Below are 19,514 nucleotides of genomic sequence, written 5' to 3'. Positions count from 1 at the left end.
AGTAAACAAGTCCTTCTTGTAATTCAGATCTGCAGTTAATTTCTCCATTCTGCATATATCCATCGTAATGTCCATCCACATGGTCAATGTTGGACTCTCATGTGAAAGCCATTTTCTCGTAAGTGCCTTTTTGCCTGCCACCAGCAAAATACTAAATAAATGTTTGTCTCTCTTTGTCCATCCTTCAGGCATGAGTCCAAAAAAAATAACTTTGCTTTGCAAGGGCAGGTGACTCCCAAAAATGTCTTGTATTGCCTTATGTATTTCCTTCCAATAATTTTTAATAACATGACATTCCCAAAAAACATGATAATGATTTGCATTCATACTTCCACAATTTCGCCAGCAGGCTGGGGAATTACCTTTATAATGAGATTTTTGGTAAGGTGTAATAAAATATCTAATCAGGCTCTTCCAGCCAAACTCCTTCCAACTCTGTGAGCTGCTACACTTCCATTGATATTCCCAGATTATTCCCCATTCATCCTCTGACAAATCTATTCCTCCTTCCATTTCCCATTTTGTTTTAATGTACAGGGTTGAATGTGCTTTCTTGTTTATAAGCCCTTTATATAAACCTGAAATAATACCTCTATCTTTGTTCGCACCATATGCCCTTTTAAATACATCTAACAGCTGTTTGCTCGATTCTGATATAAATATCAACTTGTTACTGATAAAATGTCTCAGCTGCAGGTAGCGGTAAAAGTCCTGTGCCTCTAGAGCATATTTCTCTTTAATTTGTTCAAAACTAAGTAGTGTATTTTCCTTTATTATCTTACATAAAGCTGTTAATCCTTTATTTGTCCATTCCTTGAATCTCATATCTAATTTATTTGGAACAAATTGTGTGTCATATGCACACCATTTAAGGACCACAATATCCTCTTCTAATTTGTATTCTGTTATTACTGTTTTCCATATTTTAAGTGTCAACTTGAACCATGGGTTTTCTGTATTTTTTATAAATTCTTGAAGGCTGCTATCGGCTATAAGTGCTTGTATGGGAATGGAAGTCAGACCCTCTTCAATATTTTTCCACTGAGCATCGTAGGAAGGATTACACCAGCATATCATAGGTCTCAGTTGTGCTGCCCAGTAGTAATCTCTAAGGGAAGGAAGGCCCCATCCTCCTTTTGCTTTTGTCAATTGGAGGGTTTTAAATCGGATTCGAGGTCTCTTACCTTGCCATATGTATCTGGACAACATTTTGTCCCATTCATTAAATTGTTTTTGGCTTATTTCTATTGGTAAGGTTTGAAATAAGTACAGTAATTTGGGTAGAATGTTCATTTTAATTGAGTCTATTCTTGAACTGAAACTTAAGTATGGGATTAGATTCCATCTTCCTATATCCTCTTTAATTTTTTTTTGTATCGGTGAATAATTATATTGCAATAGTTCTGTGAGGTCCTTCGGTATTACTACCCCCAAATACTTAAAATATTCTGTTTCCCACGCTAAATTATACTTACTCCTAATTTCACCTGGTGGCCTGTAGTTGTATTTAAGCAGTTGTGTTTTACTTATGTTAATTTTGTATCCTGATAGTCGGCCAAAGTATTCTAATGACTGCATTAGTTTGGGTAGGGAATTTGTTGGTTGACCCAGAAAAATCAAAATATCATCCGCGTAGCAGGCCAATTTGTGCTCTTTACCCTGAATGTTAATACCTATTATTTCTTTGTTTTGTCTTATATATTGGGTTAATGGTTCTAAATATAATGCAAATAAAAGTGGTGAACATGCACATCCTTGCCTTGTGCCCCTTTCCAAGATAATACTATTTGATAAGCTGCCGTTTACTTTAATTCTAGCACTGGGTTTATTATATAATGCTTGTATTGTTTTAATTATAGTTTCGTGTAGGCCAAATTTATGTAAAACTCGATAAAGGAAACTCCAATTCACTGAGTCGAAGGCCTTTTCCGCATCAATACTGATTACCATAGCTGCTATTTTATTCTTTTGGATATGATCAATGATTTGTAATGTTCGTCGTATATTATCTTGCGTTTGGCGTTCTCGAATAAAACCTGTTTGGTCATTATGTATCAGATTAGGTAAGAATATTTCTAGTCGTCTAGCCATAATAGATGTAAATAGCCTGTAATCTATGTTGAGAACCGATATAGGTCTATATGATCCACACTCTAATTTATCTTTATTTTCTTTTGGAATAGCAGATATTATTGCTTCCTTCCAACTGGGTGGTGTTTGTGCTTTCTTTAGAGCCCAATTCAAAGTAGGAAGCATCACCGGTATTAACTCTTCTTTCAGCTCCTTATACCATTCGGCTGTATAGCCGTCTGATCCTGGTGATTTATTTGATTTGAGTTTACTTATTGCTATTTTTAGTTCTTTTTCTGTTATGTCCTCAATCATTATTTTATTCTGTTCTTCATCTAACACTGGTAATTCCAGAGAATCCAAGAATGTATCTATTTCAGCTATGCTGCCTCCTGCCTTTTTAGTGTAGAGAGTCTTATAAAATGTTTCAAACGCTCCCAAAATTTCGTTTAATTTATTTTTTGTTGTTTTAGTCACTGGGTCTTTGATTTTATGTATTGTGTTCTGTGCTATTTTCTTTTTAAGTTTCCAGGCCAAAACTTTCATTGATTTGGATCCGCCTTCGTAGTATCTTTGTTTAAGAAACATCAGATTTTTTTTTATTTCATGCGTTGTCAAATTATTAATTTCGTTTCTTGTTTTCGTAATTTCCTCCAATAGAGCCTGTGTTGTTTTCTCTTTATGTTTTTTCTCTAATTCTTTTAATTTATTTTGTAATTCTCCCAATTTCTCATTTCTCAACTTTTTTTTATAGGAGGATATGGCTATAATTTTACCTCTCAGGACAGCCTTTAGGGCATCCCACAGAATGGGAGGGGATACATCCCCCTTGTCATTCATGTCTAAATAGAAATGGATCTCTCTTTTCATCTGTTCTTTAAAGTGAGGATCATTGAGCAGGCTTGAATTTAGTTTCCAGTTGTTAATTTTTGGTTGTAGGTTTAGATCTACGGACAGGTTTATAGGCGCATGATCACTTAAATCTATTGTCCCAATTTCACATGTGTTTATTTTATCTTTGTCTCTTCCAAATATTAGAAAATAATCTATTCTTGTGTATAATGAATGGGGTGAGGAGTAATGGGTATAATCCCTTTGATTGGGATGCAAGTCTCTCCATATATCAATTAAACCGACCTCCTCAAATAATGTATTAATTTTCTTAACCATTGACTTCGTATTCTGTGATTTCCCATTGGAAGTATCCAGTTTTGGTTGTAGATGTATGTTTAAATCTCCCCCACAGATTAGAAGGCCTACTGTCTCTGATACCATCATATTAACAACTTTCTTGAAGAAATGGATATCACTTCCAGGTGGCGCGTATATATTTAGCAGTGTTATCGGTTCCCCCTCGATGTTTCCTCTTACTAATATAAATCGTCCCTCCCTATCACTTATCTCAGATATTTTTTCAAAGTGTACTTTGCTTGATAGAAGGATAGCGACTCCTCTCCTTCGTCCAAATTTATAAGAAGAGGAAAACACGCTTGTAAAACCCATTCTTTTTAATTTCTCATGTTCCTTAAAGTCCAGGTGGGTTTCTTGTAGATATACTATTTGTGCTTGTTCTTTTCTCATTTTAGTTATTATCTTATTACGTTTTATTGGATTTAACAAGCCGTTTACATTATATGAAGTAATTTTTATCTTGCCACTAGCCATAATCTATTTGTTTGGATGCTTTTGAGATAGCATAACCTGGTGCAATCCATACACTCCCTGAACAAAAATAAACAACCATTATATGAACATTAGAGCTGTATAGAACGACAGCTGTAGAAAAAACCTTAAGTTGTCTTTGAACAGATACAGAATATAAAGAAAATATGTTGACTTCCAACTGTGGGGTCATCAATATGACCCTTAGCAAGCCCCGATGAAAGGGGGGCTTTGAGGGGGGGCCTCTCTCACCTGTAGGTGAGAAAGGGCCTTCATGTGCTGTCTGACCGCTGTCCATTCTTTTCACAGCACAGATAGAACACCCGACGATTTTAATTGTCTCTGTTGCCACATATAGTTCCTATATTTAAGATAAAGAAATCCCTTATGCGTCTCACCATAACTGTCTCTTCGGAGACATCTTAAAAAAAATAAAAAATAAAAAACATCTCACCGTCGGTCCTCATAATATGTCAGTTTTTCGCGTCCTGTAATCACTCCTGTTCCTGTCGTCTGAATGCTTGAAGTCTCTCCTTGTAGTCTCGGGTCCGATCTTTATTCACCTGGCCCCTAGTCTTTCTGGCTGTGCGCCACGAGAGATGTCGGATCTGTTCCAGGAAAGTCTCCGGGCGTTTGATGACCGTTACCGGGAATCCCCTCTTTGACATGTCGCTGGTCGCCTCCTCCACCGAGCCGTATAACACAGTTCCCTCCGGATAAAATACTCTCATCTTTGCTGGGAACGGGGTTTGGAACCGGATTTTCTTCTCCTTTAACACAGATTTCACCTCTGCATATTCCTTCCGTTGCTTCAAAACTTCAGGTGCATAATCATGATCCAGGTTTACTTTGTTTCCCTGATATTCAAACCCACGTTTCTGCCAGGCTAGTTTTAATATTTCTTCTTTTGTTCTGAAGCTGGCCATCTTGGCAACGATGGATCGTGGCGCCGCACTTGGTGGGGGCTTTGGCACCAAAGCGCGGTGCGCTCTCTCAACTCGTAACTCAGCTGATTCGGGCAACTCCAGTTTATGCCTTAGTAAACGCTCCACAAAAACAACCATTGACGGTGCGTCGTCTTCCGATCCCTCTTTGACTCCGTGTATTCTAATATTTTCTCTTCTGGATCGTCCCTCCAGGTCCGTCAGCTTGGCATCCATTTCAGTTTGCAGTTTAAGCATCTCAGTTACTGCTTCCTCATTAGTTTGTATTCGAGTTTCGGTGTCTTTGATCCTTTCCTCAGCTTCTTCCACTCTTGTGTTTGTCTTATTTATTTCCTCTCGGATTCCCTTCAGTTGCGCATCATTGTCTTTTCTAAATTCCCTCAGTTCTCTGAGTATCAGCTGACCTAGGTCCAGACTTGCGTTGCTAGCTTGTTCTCCTTCGTCTGTTAGCATGTCATTGTCCTCTATGGCGCTGCTAGCAGGCGATGTCTGGTCGTCTCCGTCTCTCTCTTCTAGCTCACTCTCTGTAGTTTTCTTTTTGATTTTGGTTCTTGGCATCTTAAGCCCCTTACTTTATCTTTACTTTGGTAATAGTCTTTACGAATTCGAGTCGCTGTGGGCTATTTTTTTCTCAAACGTCGGGAGCACGTTCTCCTATGCTGCCATCCTCTTTCGTGCCAAACCGGAAGTCCCCAGAGGTAGAGTCAGAGGTAGTGTCAGAGGTAGTGTCAGAGTCAGAGGTAGAGTCAGAGGTAGAGTCAGAGGTAGAGTCAGAGGTAGAGTCAGAGGTAGTGTCAGAGTCAGAGGTAGAGTCAGAGGTAGAGTCAGAGGTAGAGTCAGAGGTAGAGTCAGAGGTAGTGTCAGAGGTAGAGTCAGAGGTAGAGTCAGAGGTAGAGTCAGAGGTAGAGTCAGAGGTAGAGTCAGAGGTAGAGTCAGAGTCAGAGGTAGAGTCAGAGGTAGAGTCAGAGGTAGAGTCAGAGGTAGTGTCAGAGGTAGAGTCAGAGGTAGAGTCAGAGGTAGTGTCAGAGGTAGAGGTAGAGTCAGAGGTAGAGTCAGAGGTAGAGTCAGAGGTAGTATCAGAGGTAGAGTCAGAGGTAGTATCAGAGGTAGTGTCAGAGGTAGTGTCAGAGGTAGAGTCAGAGGTAGTATCAGAGGTAGAGTCAGAGGTAGTATCAGAGGTAGAGTCAGAGGTAGAGTCAGAGGTAGAGGTAGAGTTAGAGGTAGTGTCAGAGTCAGAGGTAGAGTCAGAGGTAGAGTCAGAGGTAGAGTCAGAGTCAGAGGTAGTGTCAGAGGTAGAGTCAGAGGTAGAGTCAGAGGTAGAGTCAGAGGTAGAGTCAGAGGTAGTACCAGAGGTAGAGTCAGAGGTAGAGTCAGAGGTAGTGTCAGAGTCAGAGGTAGAGTCAGAGGTAGAGTCAGAGGTAGAGTCAGAGGTAGAGTCAGAGGTAGAGTCAGAGGTAGAGTCAGAGGTAGTGTCAGAGGTAGTGTCAGAGGTAGAGTCAGAGGTAGAGTCAGAGGTAGTGTCAGAGGTAGAGTCAGAGGTAGAGTCAGAGGTAGTGTCAGAGGTAGTGTCAGAGGTAGAGTCAGAGGTAGAGTCAGAGGTAGAGTCAGAGGTAGAGTCAGAGGTAGTGTCAGAGTCAGAGGTAGTGTCAGAGGTAGAGTCAGAGGTAGAGTCAGAGTCAGAGGTAGTGTCAGAGGTAGAGTCAGAGTCAGAGGTAGAGTCAGAGGTAGAGTCAGAGGTAGAGTCAGAGGTAGTACCAGAGGTAGAGTCAGAGGTAGAGTCAGAGGTAGAGTCAGAGGTAGTGTCAGAGGTAGAGTCAGAGTCAGAGGTAGTGTCAGAGGTAGAGTCAGAGGTAGAGTCAGAGGTAGAGTCAGAGGTAGAGTCAGAGGTAGTACCAGAGGTAGAGTCAGAGGTAGAGTCAGAGGTAGAGTCAGAGGTAGTGTCAGAGGTAGAGTCAGAGTCAGAGGTAGAGTCAGAGGTAGAGTCAGAGGTAGTATCAGAGGTAGTGTCAGAGGTAGAGTCAGAGGTAGAGTCAGAGGTAGAGTCAGAGGTAGAGTCTTTTTTTTTTTTTTTTAATTTAGTTTTTATTGACATTCTGCCACAAATATGACATTTATTTCCATTTAAAATATTCGTCACAAAATCAGCATAAATGTCTTTTTTCTAGTAATAAAAGAACACAAAAAACAAAACTAAAACATGAACATTTAGGGAGTTAGGTATGGTTACTATTACATATATAGCCTATTCATCTCAGGTTAAGCAAGTCAAAGTCCGGTCTGCGTGGTGTGATATAGTCTATCCATTTCTTCCAGCGTGAAGTAAACAAGTCCTTCTTGTAATTCAGATCTGCAGTTAATTTCTCCATTCTGCATATATCCATCGTAATGTCCATCCACATGGTCAATGTTGGACTCTCATGTGAAAGCCATTTTCTCGTAAGTGCCTTTTTGCCTGCCACCAGCAAAATACTAAATAAATGTTTGTCTCTCTTTGTCCATCCTTCAGGCATGAGTCCAAAAAAAATAACTTTGCTTTGCAAGGGCAGGTGACTCCCAAAAATGTCTTGTATTGCCTTATGTATTTCCTTCCAATAATTTTTAATAACATGACATTCCCAAAAAACATGATAATGATTTGCATTCATACTTCCACAATTTCGCCAGCAGGCTGGGGAATTACCTTTATAATGAGATTTTTGGTAAGGTGTAATAAAATATCTAATCAGGCTCTTCCAGCCAAACTCCTTCCAACTCTGTGAGCTGCTACACTTCCATTGATATTCCCAGATTATTCCCCATTCATCCTCTGACAAATCTATTCCTCCTTCCATTTCCCATTTTGTTTTAATGTACAGGGTTGAATGTGCTTTCTTGTTTATAAGCCCTTTATATAAACCTGAAATAATACCTCTATCTTTGTTCGCACCATATGCCCTTTTAAATACATCTAACAGCTGTTTGCTCGATTCTGATATAAATATCAACTTGTTACTGATAAAATGTCTCAGCTGCAGGTAGCGGTAAAAGTCCTGTGCCTCTAGAGCATATTTCTCTTTAATTTGTTCAAAACTAAGTAGTGTATTTTCCTTTATTATCTTACATAAAGCTGTTAATCCTTTATTTGTCCATTCCTTGAATCTCATATCTAATTTATTTGGAACAAATTGTGTGTCATATGCACACCATTTAAGGACCACAATATCCTCTTCTAATTTGTATTCTGTTATTACTGTTTTCCATATTTTAAGTGTCAACTTGAACCATGGGTTTTCTGTATTTTTTATAAATTCTTGAAGGCTGCTATCGGCTATAAGTGCTTGTATGGGAATGGAAGTCAGACCCTCTTCAATATTTTTCCACTGAGCATCGTAGGAAGGATTACACCAGCATATCATAGGTCTCAGTTGTGCTGCCCAGTAGTAATCTCTAAGGGAAGGAAGGCCCCATCCTCCTTTTGCTTTTGTCAATTGGAGGGTTTTAAATCGGATTCGAGGTCTCTTACCTTGCCATATGTATCTGGACAACATTTTGTCCCATTCATTAAATTGTTTTTGGCTTATTTCTATTGGTAAGGTTTGAAATAAGTACAGTAATTTGGGTAGAATGTTCATTTTAATTGAGTCTATTCTTGAACTGAAACTTAAGTATGGGATTAGATTCCATCTTCCTATATCCTCTTTAATTTTTTTTTGTATCGGTGAATAATTATATTGCAATAGTTCTGTGAGGTCCTTCGGTATTACTACCCCCAAATACTTAAAATATTCTGTTTCCCACGCTAAATTATACTTACTCCTAATTTCACCTGGTGGCCTGTAGTTGTATTTAAGCAGTTGTGTTTTACTTATGTTAATTTTGTATCCTGATAGTCGGCCAAAGTATTCTAATGACTGCATTAGTTTGGGTAGGGAATTTGTTGGTTGACCCAGAAAAATCAAAATATCATCCGCGTAGCAGGCCAATTTGTGCTCTTTACCCTGAATGTTAATACCTATTATTTCTTTGTTTTGTCTTATATATTGGGTTAATGGTTCTAAATATAATGCAAATAAAAGTGGTGAACATGCACATCCTTGCCTTGTGCCCCTTTCCAAGATAATACTATTTGATAAGCTGCCGTTTACTTTAATTCTAGCACTGGGTTTATTATATAATGCTTGTATTGTTTTAATTATAGTTTCGTGTAGGCCAAATTTATGTAAAACTCGATAAAGGAAACTCCAATTCACTGAGTCGAAGGCCTTTTCCGCATCAATACTGATTACCATAGCTGCTATTTTATTCTTTTGGATATGATCAATGATTTGTAATGTTCGTCGTATATTATCTTGCGTTTGGCGTTCTCGAATAAAACCTGTTTGGTCATTATGTATCAGATTAGGTAAGAATATTTCTAGTCGTCTAGCCATAATAGATGTAAATAGCCTGTAATCTATGTTGAGAACCGATATAGGTCTATATGATCCACACTCTAATTTATCTTTATTTTCTTTTGGAATAGCAGATATTATTGCTTCCTTCCAACTGGGTGGTGTTTGTGCTTTCTTTAGAGCCCAATTCAAAGTAGGAAGCATCACCGGTATTAACTCTTCTTTCAGCTCCTTATACCATTCGGCTGTATAGCCGTCTGATCCTGGTGATTTATTTGATTTGAGTTTACTTATTGCTATTTTTAGTTCTTTTTCTGTTATGTCCTCAATCATTATTTTATTCTGTTCTTCATCTAACACTGGTAATTCCAGAGAATCCAAGAATGTATCTATTTCAGCTATGCTGCCTCCTGCCTTTTTAGTGTAGAGAGTCTTATAAAATGTTTCAAACGCTCCCAAAATTTCGTTTAATTTATTTTTTGTTGTTTTAGTCACTGGGTCTTTGATTTTATGTATTGTGTTCTGTGCTATTTTCTTTTTAAGTTTCCAGGCCAAAACTTTCATTGATTTGGATCCGCCTTCGTAGTATCTTTGTTTAAGAAACATCAGATTTTTTTTTATTTCATGCGTTGTCAAATTATTAATTTCGTTTCTTGTTTTCGTAATTTCCTCCAATAGAGCCTGTGTTGTTTTCTCTTTATGTTTTTTCTCTAATTCTTTTAATTTATTTTGTAATTCTCCCAATTTCTCATTTCTCAACTTTTTTTTATAGGAGGATATGGCTATAATTTTACCTCTCAGGACAGCCTTTAGGGCATCCCACAGAATGGGAGGGGATACATCCCCCTTGTCATTCATGTCTAAATAGAAATGGATCTCTCTTTTCATCTGTTCTTTAAAGTGAGGATCATTGAGCAGGCTTGAATTTAGTTTCCAGTTGTTAATTTTTGGTTGTAGGTTTAGATCTACGGACAGGTTTATAGGCGCATGATCACTTAAATCTATTGTCCCAATTTCACATGTGTTTATTTTATCTTTGTCTCTTCCAAATATTAGAAAATAATCTATTCTTGTGTATAATGAATGGGGTGAGGAGTAATGGGTATAATCCCTTTGATTGGGATGCAAGTCTCTCCATATATCAATTAAACCGACCTCCTCAAATAATGTATTAATTTTCTTAACCATTGACTTCGTATTCTGTGATTTCCCATTGGAAGTATCCAGTTTTGGTTGTAGATGTATGTTTAAATCTCCCCCACAGATTAGAAGGCCTACTGTCTCTGATACCATCATATTAACAACTTTCTTGAAGAAATGGATATCACTTCCAGGTGGCGCGTATATATTTAGCAGTGTTATCGGTTCCCCCTCGATGTTTCCTCTTACTAATATAAATCGTCCCTCCCTATCACTTATCTCAGATATTTTTTCAAAGTGTACTTTGCTTGATAGAAGGATAGCGACTCCTCTCCTTCGTCCAAATTTATAAGAAGAGGAAAACACGCTTGTAAAACCCATTCTTTTTAATTTCTCATGTTCCTTAAAGTCCAGGTGGGTTTCTTGTAGATATACTATTTGTGCTTGTTCTTTTCTCATTTTAGTTATTATCTTATTACGTTTTATTGGATTTAACAAGCCGTTTACATTATATGAAGTAATTTTTATCTTGCCACTAGCCATAATCTATTTGTTTGGATGCTTTTGAGATAGCATAACCTGGTGCAATCCATACACTCCCTGAACAAAAATAAACAACCATTATATGAACATTAGAGCTGTATAGAACGACAGCTGTAGAAAAAACCTTAAGTTGTCTTTGAACAGATACAGAATATAAAGAAAATATGTTGACTTCCAACTGTGGGGTCATCAATATGACCCTTAGCAAGCCCCGATGAAAGGGGGGCTTTGAGGGGGGGCCTCTCTCACCTGTAGGTGAGAAAGGGCCTTCATGTGCTGTCTGACCGCTGTCCATTCTTTTCACAGCACAGATAGAACACCCGACGATTTTAATTGTCTCTGTTGCCACATATAGTTCCTATATTTAAGATAAAGAAATCCCTTATGCGTCTCACCATAACTGTCTCTTCGGAGACATCTTAAAAAAAATAAAAAATAAAAAACATCTCACCGTCGGTCCTCATAATATGTCAGTTTTTCGCGTCCTGTAATCACTCCTGTTCCTGTCGTCTGAATGCTTGAAGTCTCTCCTTGTAGTCTCGGGTCCGATCTTTATTCACCTGGCCCCTAGTCTTTCTGGCTGTGCGCCACGAGAGATGTCGGATCTGTTCCAGGAAAGTCTCCGGGCGTTTGATGACCGTTACCGGGAATCCCCTCTTTGACATGTCGCTGGTCGCCTCCTCCACCGAGCCGTATAACACAGTTCCCTCCGGATAAAATACTCTCATCTTTGCTGGGAACGGGGTTTGGAACCGGATTTTCTTCTCCTTTAACACAGATTTCACCTCTGCATATTCCTTCCGTTGCTTCAAAACTTCAGGTGCATAATCATGATCCAGGTTTACTTTGTTTCCCTGATATTCAAACCCACGTTTCTGCCAGGCTAGTTTTAATATTTCTTCTTTTGTTCTGAAGCTGGCCATCTTGGCAACGATGGATCGTGGCGCCGCACTTGGTGGGGGCTTTGGCACCAAAGCGCGGTGCGCTCTCTCAACTCGTAACTCAGCTGATTCGGGCAACTCCAGTTTATGCCTTAGTAAACGCTCCACAAAAACAACCATTGACGGTGCGTCGTCTTCCGATCCCTCTTTGACTCCGTGTATTCTAATATTTTCTCTTCTGGATCGTCCCTCCAGGTCCGTCAGCTTGGCATCCATTTCAGTTTGCAGTTTAAGCATCTCAGTTACTGCTTCCTCATTAGTTTGTATTCGAGTTTCGGTGTCTTTGATCCTTTCCTCAGCTTCTTCCACTCTTGTGTTTGTCTTATTTATTTCCTCTCGGATTCCCTTCAGTTGCGCATCATTGTCTTTTCTAAATTCCCTCAGTTCTCTGAGTATCAGCTGACCTAGGTCCAGACTTGCGTTGCTAGCTTGTTCTCCTTCGTCTGTTAGCATGTCATTGTCCTCTATGGCGCTGCTAGCAGGCGATGTCTGGTCGTCTCCGTCTCTCTCTTCTAGCTCACTCTCTGTAGTTTTCTTTTTGATTTTGGTTCTTGGCATCTTAAGCCCCTTACTTTATCTTTACTTTGGTAATAGTCTTTACGAATTCGAGTCGCTGTGGGCTATTTTTTTCTCAAACGTCGGGAGCACGTTCTCCTATGCTGCCATCCTCTTTCGTGCCAAACCGGAAGTCCCCAGAGGTAGAGTCAGAGGTAGTGTCAGAGGTAGTGTCAGAGTCAGAGGTAGAGTCAGAGGTAGAGTCAGAGGTAGAGTCAGAGGTAGAGTCAGAGGTAGTGTCAGAGGTAGAGTCAGAGGTAGAGTCAGAGGTAGAGTCAGAGGTAGAGTCAGAGGTAGAGTCAGAGTCAGAGGTAGAGTCAGAGGTAGAGTCAGAGGTAGAGTCAGAGGTAGTGTCAGAGGTAGTGTCAGAGGTAGAGTCAGAGGTAGAGTCAGAGGTAGTGTCAGAGGTAGAGGTAGAGTCAGAGGTAGAGTCAGAGGTAGAGTCAGAGGTAGTATCAGAGGTAGTGTCAGAGGTAGTGTCAGAGGTAGAGTCAGAGGTAGTATCAGAGGTAGAGTCAGAGGTAGTATCAGAGGTAGAGTCAGAGGTAGAGTCAGAGGTAGAGGTAGAGTTAGAGGTAGTGTCAGAGGTAGAGGTAGAGTCAGAGGTAGAGTCAGAGGTAGTGTCAGAGGTAGAGTCAGAGGTAGAGTCAGAGGTAGAGTCAGAGGTAGAGTCAGAGTCAGAGGTAGAGTCAGAGGTAGAGTCAGAGGTAGAGTCAGAGTCAGAGGTAGTGTCAGAGGTAGAGTCAGAGGTAGAGTCAGAGGTAGAGTCAGAGGTAGAGTCAGAGGTAGAGTCAGAGGTAGAGTCAGAGGTAGTATCAGAGGTAGTATCAGAGGTAGAGTCAGAGGTAGAGTCAGAGGTAGAGTCAGAGGTAGAGTCAGAGGTAGAGTCAGAGGTAGAGTCAGAGGTAGTACCAGAGGTAGAGTCAGAGGTAGAGTCAGAGGTAGAGTCAGAGGTAGAGTCAGAGGTAGAGTCAGAGGTAGTGTCAGAGGTAGAGTCAGAGGTAGAGTCAGAGGTAGTGTCAGAGGTAGAGGTAGAGTCAGAGGTAGAGTCAGAGGTAGAGTCAGAGGTAGTATCAGAGGTAGTGTCAGAGGTAGTGTCAGAGGTAGAGTCAGAGGTAGTATCAGAGGTAGAGTCAGAGGTAGTATCAGAGGTAGAGTCAGAGGTAGAGTCAGAGGTAGAGGTAGAGTTAGAGGTAGTGTCAGAGGTAGAGGTAGAGTCAGAGGTAGAGTCAGAGGTAGTGTCAGAGGTAGAGTCAGAGGTAGAGTCAGAGGTAGAGTCAGAGGTAGAGTCAGAGTCAGAGGTAGAGTCAGAGGTAGAGTCAGAGGTAGAGTCAGAGTCAGAGGTAGTGTCAGAGGTAGAGTCAGAGGTAGAGTCAGAGGTAGAGTCAGAGGTAGAGTCAGAGGTAGAGTCAGAGGTAGTGTCAGAGGTAGAGTCAGAGGTAGAGTCAGAGGTAGAGTCAGAGGTAGAGTCAGAGGTAGAGTCAGAGTCAGAGGTAGAGTCAGAGGTAGAGTCAGAGGTAGAGTCAGAGTCAGAGGTAGAGTCAGAGGTAGAGTCAGAGGTAGAGTCAGAGTCAGAGGTAGAGTCAGAGGTAGTGTCAGAGGTAGAGTCAGAGGCGCAGTAAGGGACGCACCCAAGGCGGCATCCGTCATTTGATTGGTCCACACTCTAGCTGTCTCCCTATTGGCTGGTGAAACACAATATTTTGAGCGCAGGGAGGGACAGCTTTGAGTCTGAGGAGGTGCTTGTTCTGAGTGCGTGCACATTAGATCTGAGCGAGCACAGGACATATTTGAATGCGAGTGAAATTTGTGTGTGCAAGAAGAAGATGTGTGAGCACAAGCATGTGATTTTTGAGTTCAAGCACACATTTTGAAAGAAAGCAGCAGACGTCTCAGTGCGAGCACAAAATGTGAGCATGAGAAGGAGCTGTGTCACTGAAAAGGAATGAAATCATGCTCTCAAACTGAAAATCTACGCTCTTGAGTTAAGGTAGGATAATTCTTCCTTATGTCAGCTGCTGCGTGGAGCTGGAACAGATGAGGTCAGGGTGATGATCAGATGCGATGAGGTCAGGGTGATGACATCATGTTGTTTCTGTTGTCAGGGCGACAACCTGATGGCTCTGGCCGAGGCCACGGTGACATTGGCGGAGGTTTTGGAGCTGAAGGCGGAGCCCAGCGGCCTCGTGGAGGGAATCATCATCGAGAGTCGCACCGACAAAGGCAAAGGGTGAGTCGTCATCAGTGACCTCAGACGGTGTGTAACTCTGGTTCTGTGAGTTCTAGATGACCTCAGATGGTGTGTAACTCTGGTTCTGTGAGTTCTAGTTGACCTCAGACGGTGTGTAACTCTGGTTCTGTGACTCGTCATGTTTCCTCTCAGTTCTGTAACGACAGCCATCGTGCAGCGGGGGTCGTTGAAGCGAGGTTGTGTCCTGGTGGCAGGGAAGAGTTGGGCTAAAGTCCGTTTCCTGTTGGATGAGAATGGGCGGGCGGTGACGGAGGCGGGGCCGAGTGCTGCGGTGGAGGTGGTTGGCTGGAAGGAGCTGCCGTCTGCTGGGGAGATCATCCTGGAGGTGGAGTCTGAGGTGAGGACAGAACCGACACTGTGACTGTTGTGGGTTTGATGTCACTCCAGCCTCACTGATCCAGTTTTTGTCTCTGAGCTGCAGTCAGAAACTGTTTGTCTTCTCGTTGAGCAGCAGCGAGCCAGGGAGGTGGTGGAGTGGAGGGCTTATGAGGAGGAGCAGCAGAAGCTGCAGGAGGAGCAGAGCGTCATCGAGCTGAAACAGAAACAACACCTGGAGGAGTACAAGAAGGAGAGGGAGGGGCTGACTCACCTGAGCTGGAGGCAGAGGAAGTCGGCTCTGTACCGAGCCAATAAGGGAAAGTTCGCCGTGAGACCGAGCGAGAAGACGCAGAGAGACGAGCACAGCCTGCCGCTCATCATCAAAGGTGCCCGCTGCTGTTCACGTTAAAACCTGTTCCCTCTTTCTCAACACGACTTTACAGAACGGCTTCTTTGATTCTCAATTTGTTAGAACAAGTGAAGATAGTTTCATCAAGTATTGATGTGGAATGAATTATCTTTGACCTGCAGGTGACGTGGACGGATCGGTGGAGGCCATCTTGAACATCCTGGACAGTTATGATGCTCAGCAGCAGTGTCAGATGGAGGTCGTTCACTTCGGCATCGGAGACGTTTCAGAAAACGACGTCAACATGGCCCAGATGTTCACAGGTGACGACAGCGGGGTCACACAGAGGTCACAGAGAGGTCAGAGGTCACAGCAGGGTCACAGAGAGGTCAGAGGTCAGAGGTCACAGCAGGGTCACAGAGAGGTCACAGAGGTCAGAGGTCACAGACAGCTCTGAGATGTTCCAGATGTTTCTTTATTTGGCGTTTATGCTAAGAAATGTACCCTGAGTTGATTATGCAGATTATATATCACATTGATTGATAAATGGACAGTCTGACAGGAAGTGGTCCTGACCCTCTCCTCTTCTTTCCTCCTTCAGGTTCGATTTACGGCTTCAATGTCGGAGCCAGCAAGCCGATCCAGCAGCTGGCGGTGCGGAGCGGCGTCCCGCTGCGACTTCACACCATCATCTATAAACTGATCGACGAGCTGAAAGACGAGCTGAGCAGCAAACTGCCTCCACTCGTCTCTGAGAACGTCATCGGTGAGGAAACTAACGTTTATATGAAGCTGGAAGCAAAAAGGAGTTCTCCACTGTGGATCTTTAGATTTGGCTAAATTACATTTTCAAACTAAAAACTTGTTTTTGAGTTGAAACATGACGTGTGGAGGAGCAGCTCCTTCATGTGGAGGAGCAGCTCCTTCATTTCATGTGAGACAGTCTCTCTCTGTCAGTTCAATTCAAAGGAGCTTTATTGGCATGAAAGTTTAACAACAAAGTTGCCAAAGCATCAAAACACAACTCGTCCAAACACTCAGAACACAACAAATAACAACACAAACACAACACCAAGATTGATTTACATCAATTATATATACAGTGTGTGTGTGTGTGTGTGTGTGTGTGTGTGTGTGTGTGTGTGTGTGTCTCAGGGTGTGCATGGTGACACATATTGGGCAGCAGGGCCCTGTCTCCTTCTCCCAGGAGTATTTTAATGTTGAGAGGTGGTTCAGCTCTTTGAACTCTGAGATTACAGAGTTGAACTTGTTAAAATAAATGTTCCTGCTTTCGTTGAATGCTTTACATTGTAGGAGAAAGTGCATCTCTGTCTCAGCCTCACCTGTCCAGCAGTGACCACATGTTGTGTTGTCTTTTGGTTGCCGTGATTGTTTGTGTCTTCCTGTTTGGATGGTCAGTTTGTGGTCACTGAGCCTGTACTTGGTGAGCATCTGTCTCTGCTTCCTATCTCTGACAGTAGAGAGATGTTCTGCTCTTCATCGTCTCTTTTTAGGGCGAGATAACGTTCTGATCCACTTTGGCTTTTAGTTTCTTCTTTCCAATGTTCCAGGCAGGTTTCTTTACATTGTGTTATAATGTGCTTTCCTCTGATTGGTGTTTGGAGAGCAGTGTTGTTGTGAGGCTGGTCAGACTGTCTGAGAGGGGGCAGTCAGCCTCAGTACCAGCTGACATAGGGGCTCTTTTCTGGGCTCAGCTCTTGAGTCTGGAGGCTTTGGAGTGGAGGGCGTCTCTGGCTGATTTCAGCTGGTTAAAAGTTGAGCGTTCTCTGTTGGATGTTAATTATCAGTGGGTCTCTGCCTCATTCTGCTCTACATGCATTTGTTGGTGTGTTTCTGTGTGTGTGTAAAATGTGTCTGCTGAACTCTGCATGTAAAGACTCTGCTGGATGTTTGTCCCAGCGGGTTCAGCTCTGATGACTGAGTGGACCCAGACTTCACTACCGTACAGCGCAGTGGGCTGGATGACACTATCAAATATTTGTGTATCTTTATATTTTATTTCTCTCTCTCTCTCTCTCTCTCTCTCTCTCTCTCTCTCTCTCTCTCTCTCTCTCTCTCTCTCGCCCAGGTGAAGCGACGGTTCTCGCCATGTTTGACGTCTCTGTGGGAAAGAAGAAGGTTCCTGTCGCCGGCTGTCGGATTCAGAAAGGTCAGCTGGACCGTCGACTCAAGTTCCGACTGATCCGAGGCCGAGACATCGTCTGGGAAGGTGAGTCAGACCCGGTCTGTTGGGACGACAGGTACACTGAGATCACCTGACGTTCCAGTTCAAACGGCATGTGCTTCTATTTTTCTGTCTTTATCTGTAGCTTTTATTATATTAAGGACCTGTTAGTGATGGTATTTTACACTATCAGGTGGAACATGCCACTGATGGAAGTAACTAATGAACTACTGAAATTACTTTAAATTAAGTAATTTTTTTGAGTACTTGTACTTTTATTTTAAGTATTACGCCTATATATTACACCATTTAGGCTAATCTAGTGCAATACAAGTACAATTTGAAATAATATCAACACATCTGCACTTTTAAAGCCAGCAGATCACAAAAGGGCCAATGAAAACCCTGAAACATGCAGACAAACAACAAAAACAAAAAACAAACTAACTCTGCAGCAGGTTTGGAGACATGAACGTTCAATAATTCATTAAACATGAATCGATAAGTAACTAACACTCTGAGTGGCATTTGAGAAAAATACTTTGTACTTTTACTGAAGTAGTATTTTAATACCAGTAGGTTCACTTGTATTTGAGTAATATTTCAGTAATGTAACTGAGTACAGGGTTTCAGTACTCCTCCACCACTGCTGGTTACCGACATAATAGCTCCTGGCAGCATATGCCAAGAGTGGCATGTTTTTTAAAGGCATATTCCACCTGATAAATGTAAAACAGCTTCAAGTCTCCAGCTACTTCAGTTGTTCAGCAGAACGCTGACTGAATCTTCCTTTTTGGGTCAACTGTTCCTTTAATGTCCCCTGCAGGTTCTCTGGCGGCGCTGAAGCACCACAAAGATGACGTTCAGGTGGTGAAGGTCGGGATGGAGTGCGGTTTGTCAGCTGACAGCGACGTCGCCTTCAAACCCGGTGATGTCATCGTCTGCTACGAGGAGGTGGACACTCCTCAGGTCACTTCCTGGGACCCCGGCTTCTGAAAATGACTTAATTTTGCATCATCCTCTGATCGGAGGCTCGAGGAGGAAACAGGAAGTTTAACAGACTGCTGACATACAGACTTCCTGTTCACAGTGGATGTTAATGAAGTATCATTTAATTTGATCAATGAATCATCAGGACATCACGTGACATTATGTCCTGTTGTGTTGTCTCAGTCTGATCTGACAGATGAGTGAACAGAAGTCAGTGGCCACTTTATGACGAACACCTACACAGTGTGACGTGTTCACACTGAGGTCATACTTCTGTTGAGAGCTGTTTCTAATGTTCTGATCACCTCAGGTCTGTCAATACTCAACACAACCAGCTGTGAAGGACTTTTGTACCCAACAAAGAGGCCGCAGCTTCACTTATACACTTCATTCATGTTGATACAGCATCACATCACTCAGTGGAAGGAATCACTGGTGATGTTTCATGAAACAGAAAATACCTACATTCCTTGAATGTTACTGTGAAATGATGAACAGCTGTCATTTGTTTCAGACATTTTAATAAAAACATTTAGTTTGAATTTCGAGTTTCATTTCACATGAAAAAAAGTGCAGAACCCACTTCACGTGGGGTGCACGACGTGTTGATGGAATACAAGCAGCAGAGCACTTCAAGGAGCGGTAGTGGCACACCATTAGATACTTGCGATCTCAACACTACTGTAAAACAAGTCTAAAGTTCTTTTATATCAGTTTGGGATCTCAGAATCAGAATCAGAATTCCTTTATTTGTCCCGCAAATGGGGAAATTCCTTAGTCACAGCAGCCAAAGGACAGTATCACACTTAAACAATAATAAAAAGTAAAAAAATAAACAATATAATAAGAGATAAGAAATAGAATTAACAAGTATATGCACAGTATTTACAATATGAACTTGGTTCTTCCTTTTTGGGTCAAATATTCTTTTTATCTTCCTGAAACAGAAAATGCCTGCAGTCCCTGAATGTTACTGAGAAATGATAAACAATTGTCATTTGTTTCAGTCATTTTGATAAAAACATAATTTAGTGGCATATGCCACTAAACAAGTGGCATATGCCACTGAGTCACCGTTGGCACACCACCAGTCACCTTAGATCTCAGCACTGCTGTAAAAAGGGTCTAAATAAAGTTCTTTCATATCAGTTTGGGATCTTGGGCAGAATCTTCCTTTTTGGGTCAAATGTTCTTTT

General features: G+C 41.7%; 1 protein-coding gene across 3 annotated transcripts in view; it reads left to right on the top strand.

The window, feature by feature from the left end:
- The window catches only part of mtif2 (mitochondrial translational initiation factor 2), a 30,565-nt gene extending 11,705 nt beyond the window's left edge, over window positions 1-18,860 (top strand). For all 3 annotated transcript variants that reach the window (XM_073486025.1, XM_073486100.1, XM_073486178.1), the window contains 7 exons: window positions 14,331-14,455; window positions 14,609-14,813; window positions 14,928-15,180; window positions 15,326-15,466; window positions 15,745-15,909; window positions 17,233-17,373; window positions 18,155-18,860. In XM_073486025.1, the coding sequence (XP_073342126.1) occupies window positions 14,331-14,455; window positions 14,609-14,813; window positions 14,928-15,180; window positions 15,326-15,466; window positions 15,745-15,909; window positions 17,233-17,373; window positions 18,155-18,324 (1,200 nt within the window). In that variant the 3' untranslated portion in view covers window positions 18,325-18,860. The remainder of the gene's footprint in view (window positions 1-14,330; window positions 14,456-14,608; window positions 14,814-14,927; window positions 15,181-15,325; window positions 15,467-15,744; window positions 15,910-17,232; window positions 17,374-18,154) is intronic.
- The last annotated feature ends 654 nt before the right edge of the window (window positions 18,861-19,514 follow it).

The sequence above is a fragment of the Pagrus major genome, chromosome 1, assembly GCF_040436345.1.
Source record: "Pagrus major chromosome 1, Pma_NU_1.0".
NCBI lineage: Eukaryota > Metazoa > Chordata > Actinopteri > Spariformes > Sparidae > Pagrus > Pagrus major.
The sequence above is the reverse complement of the archived record's forward strand: the minus strand, read 5'-3'. Positions and strand labels throughout refer to the sequence as shown.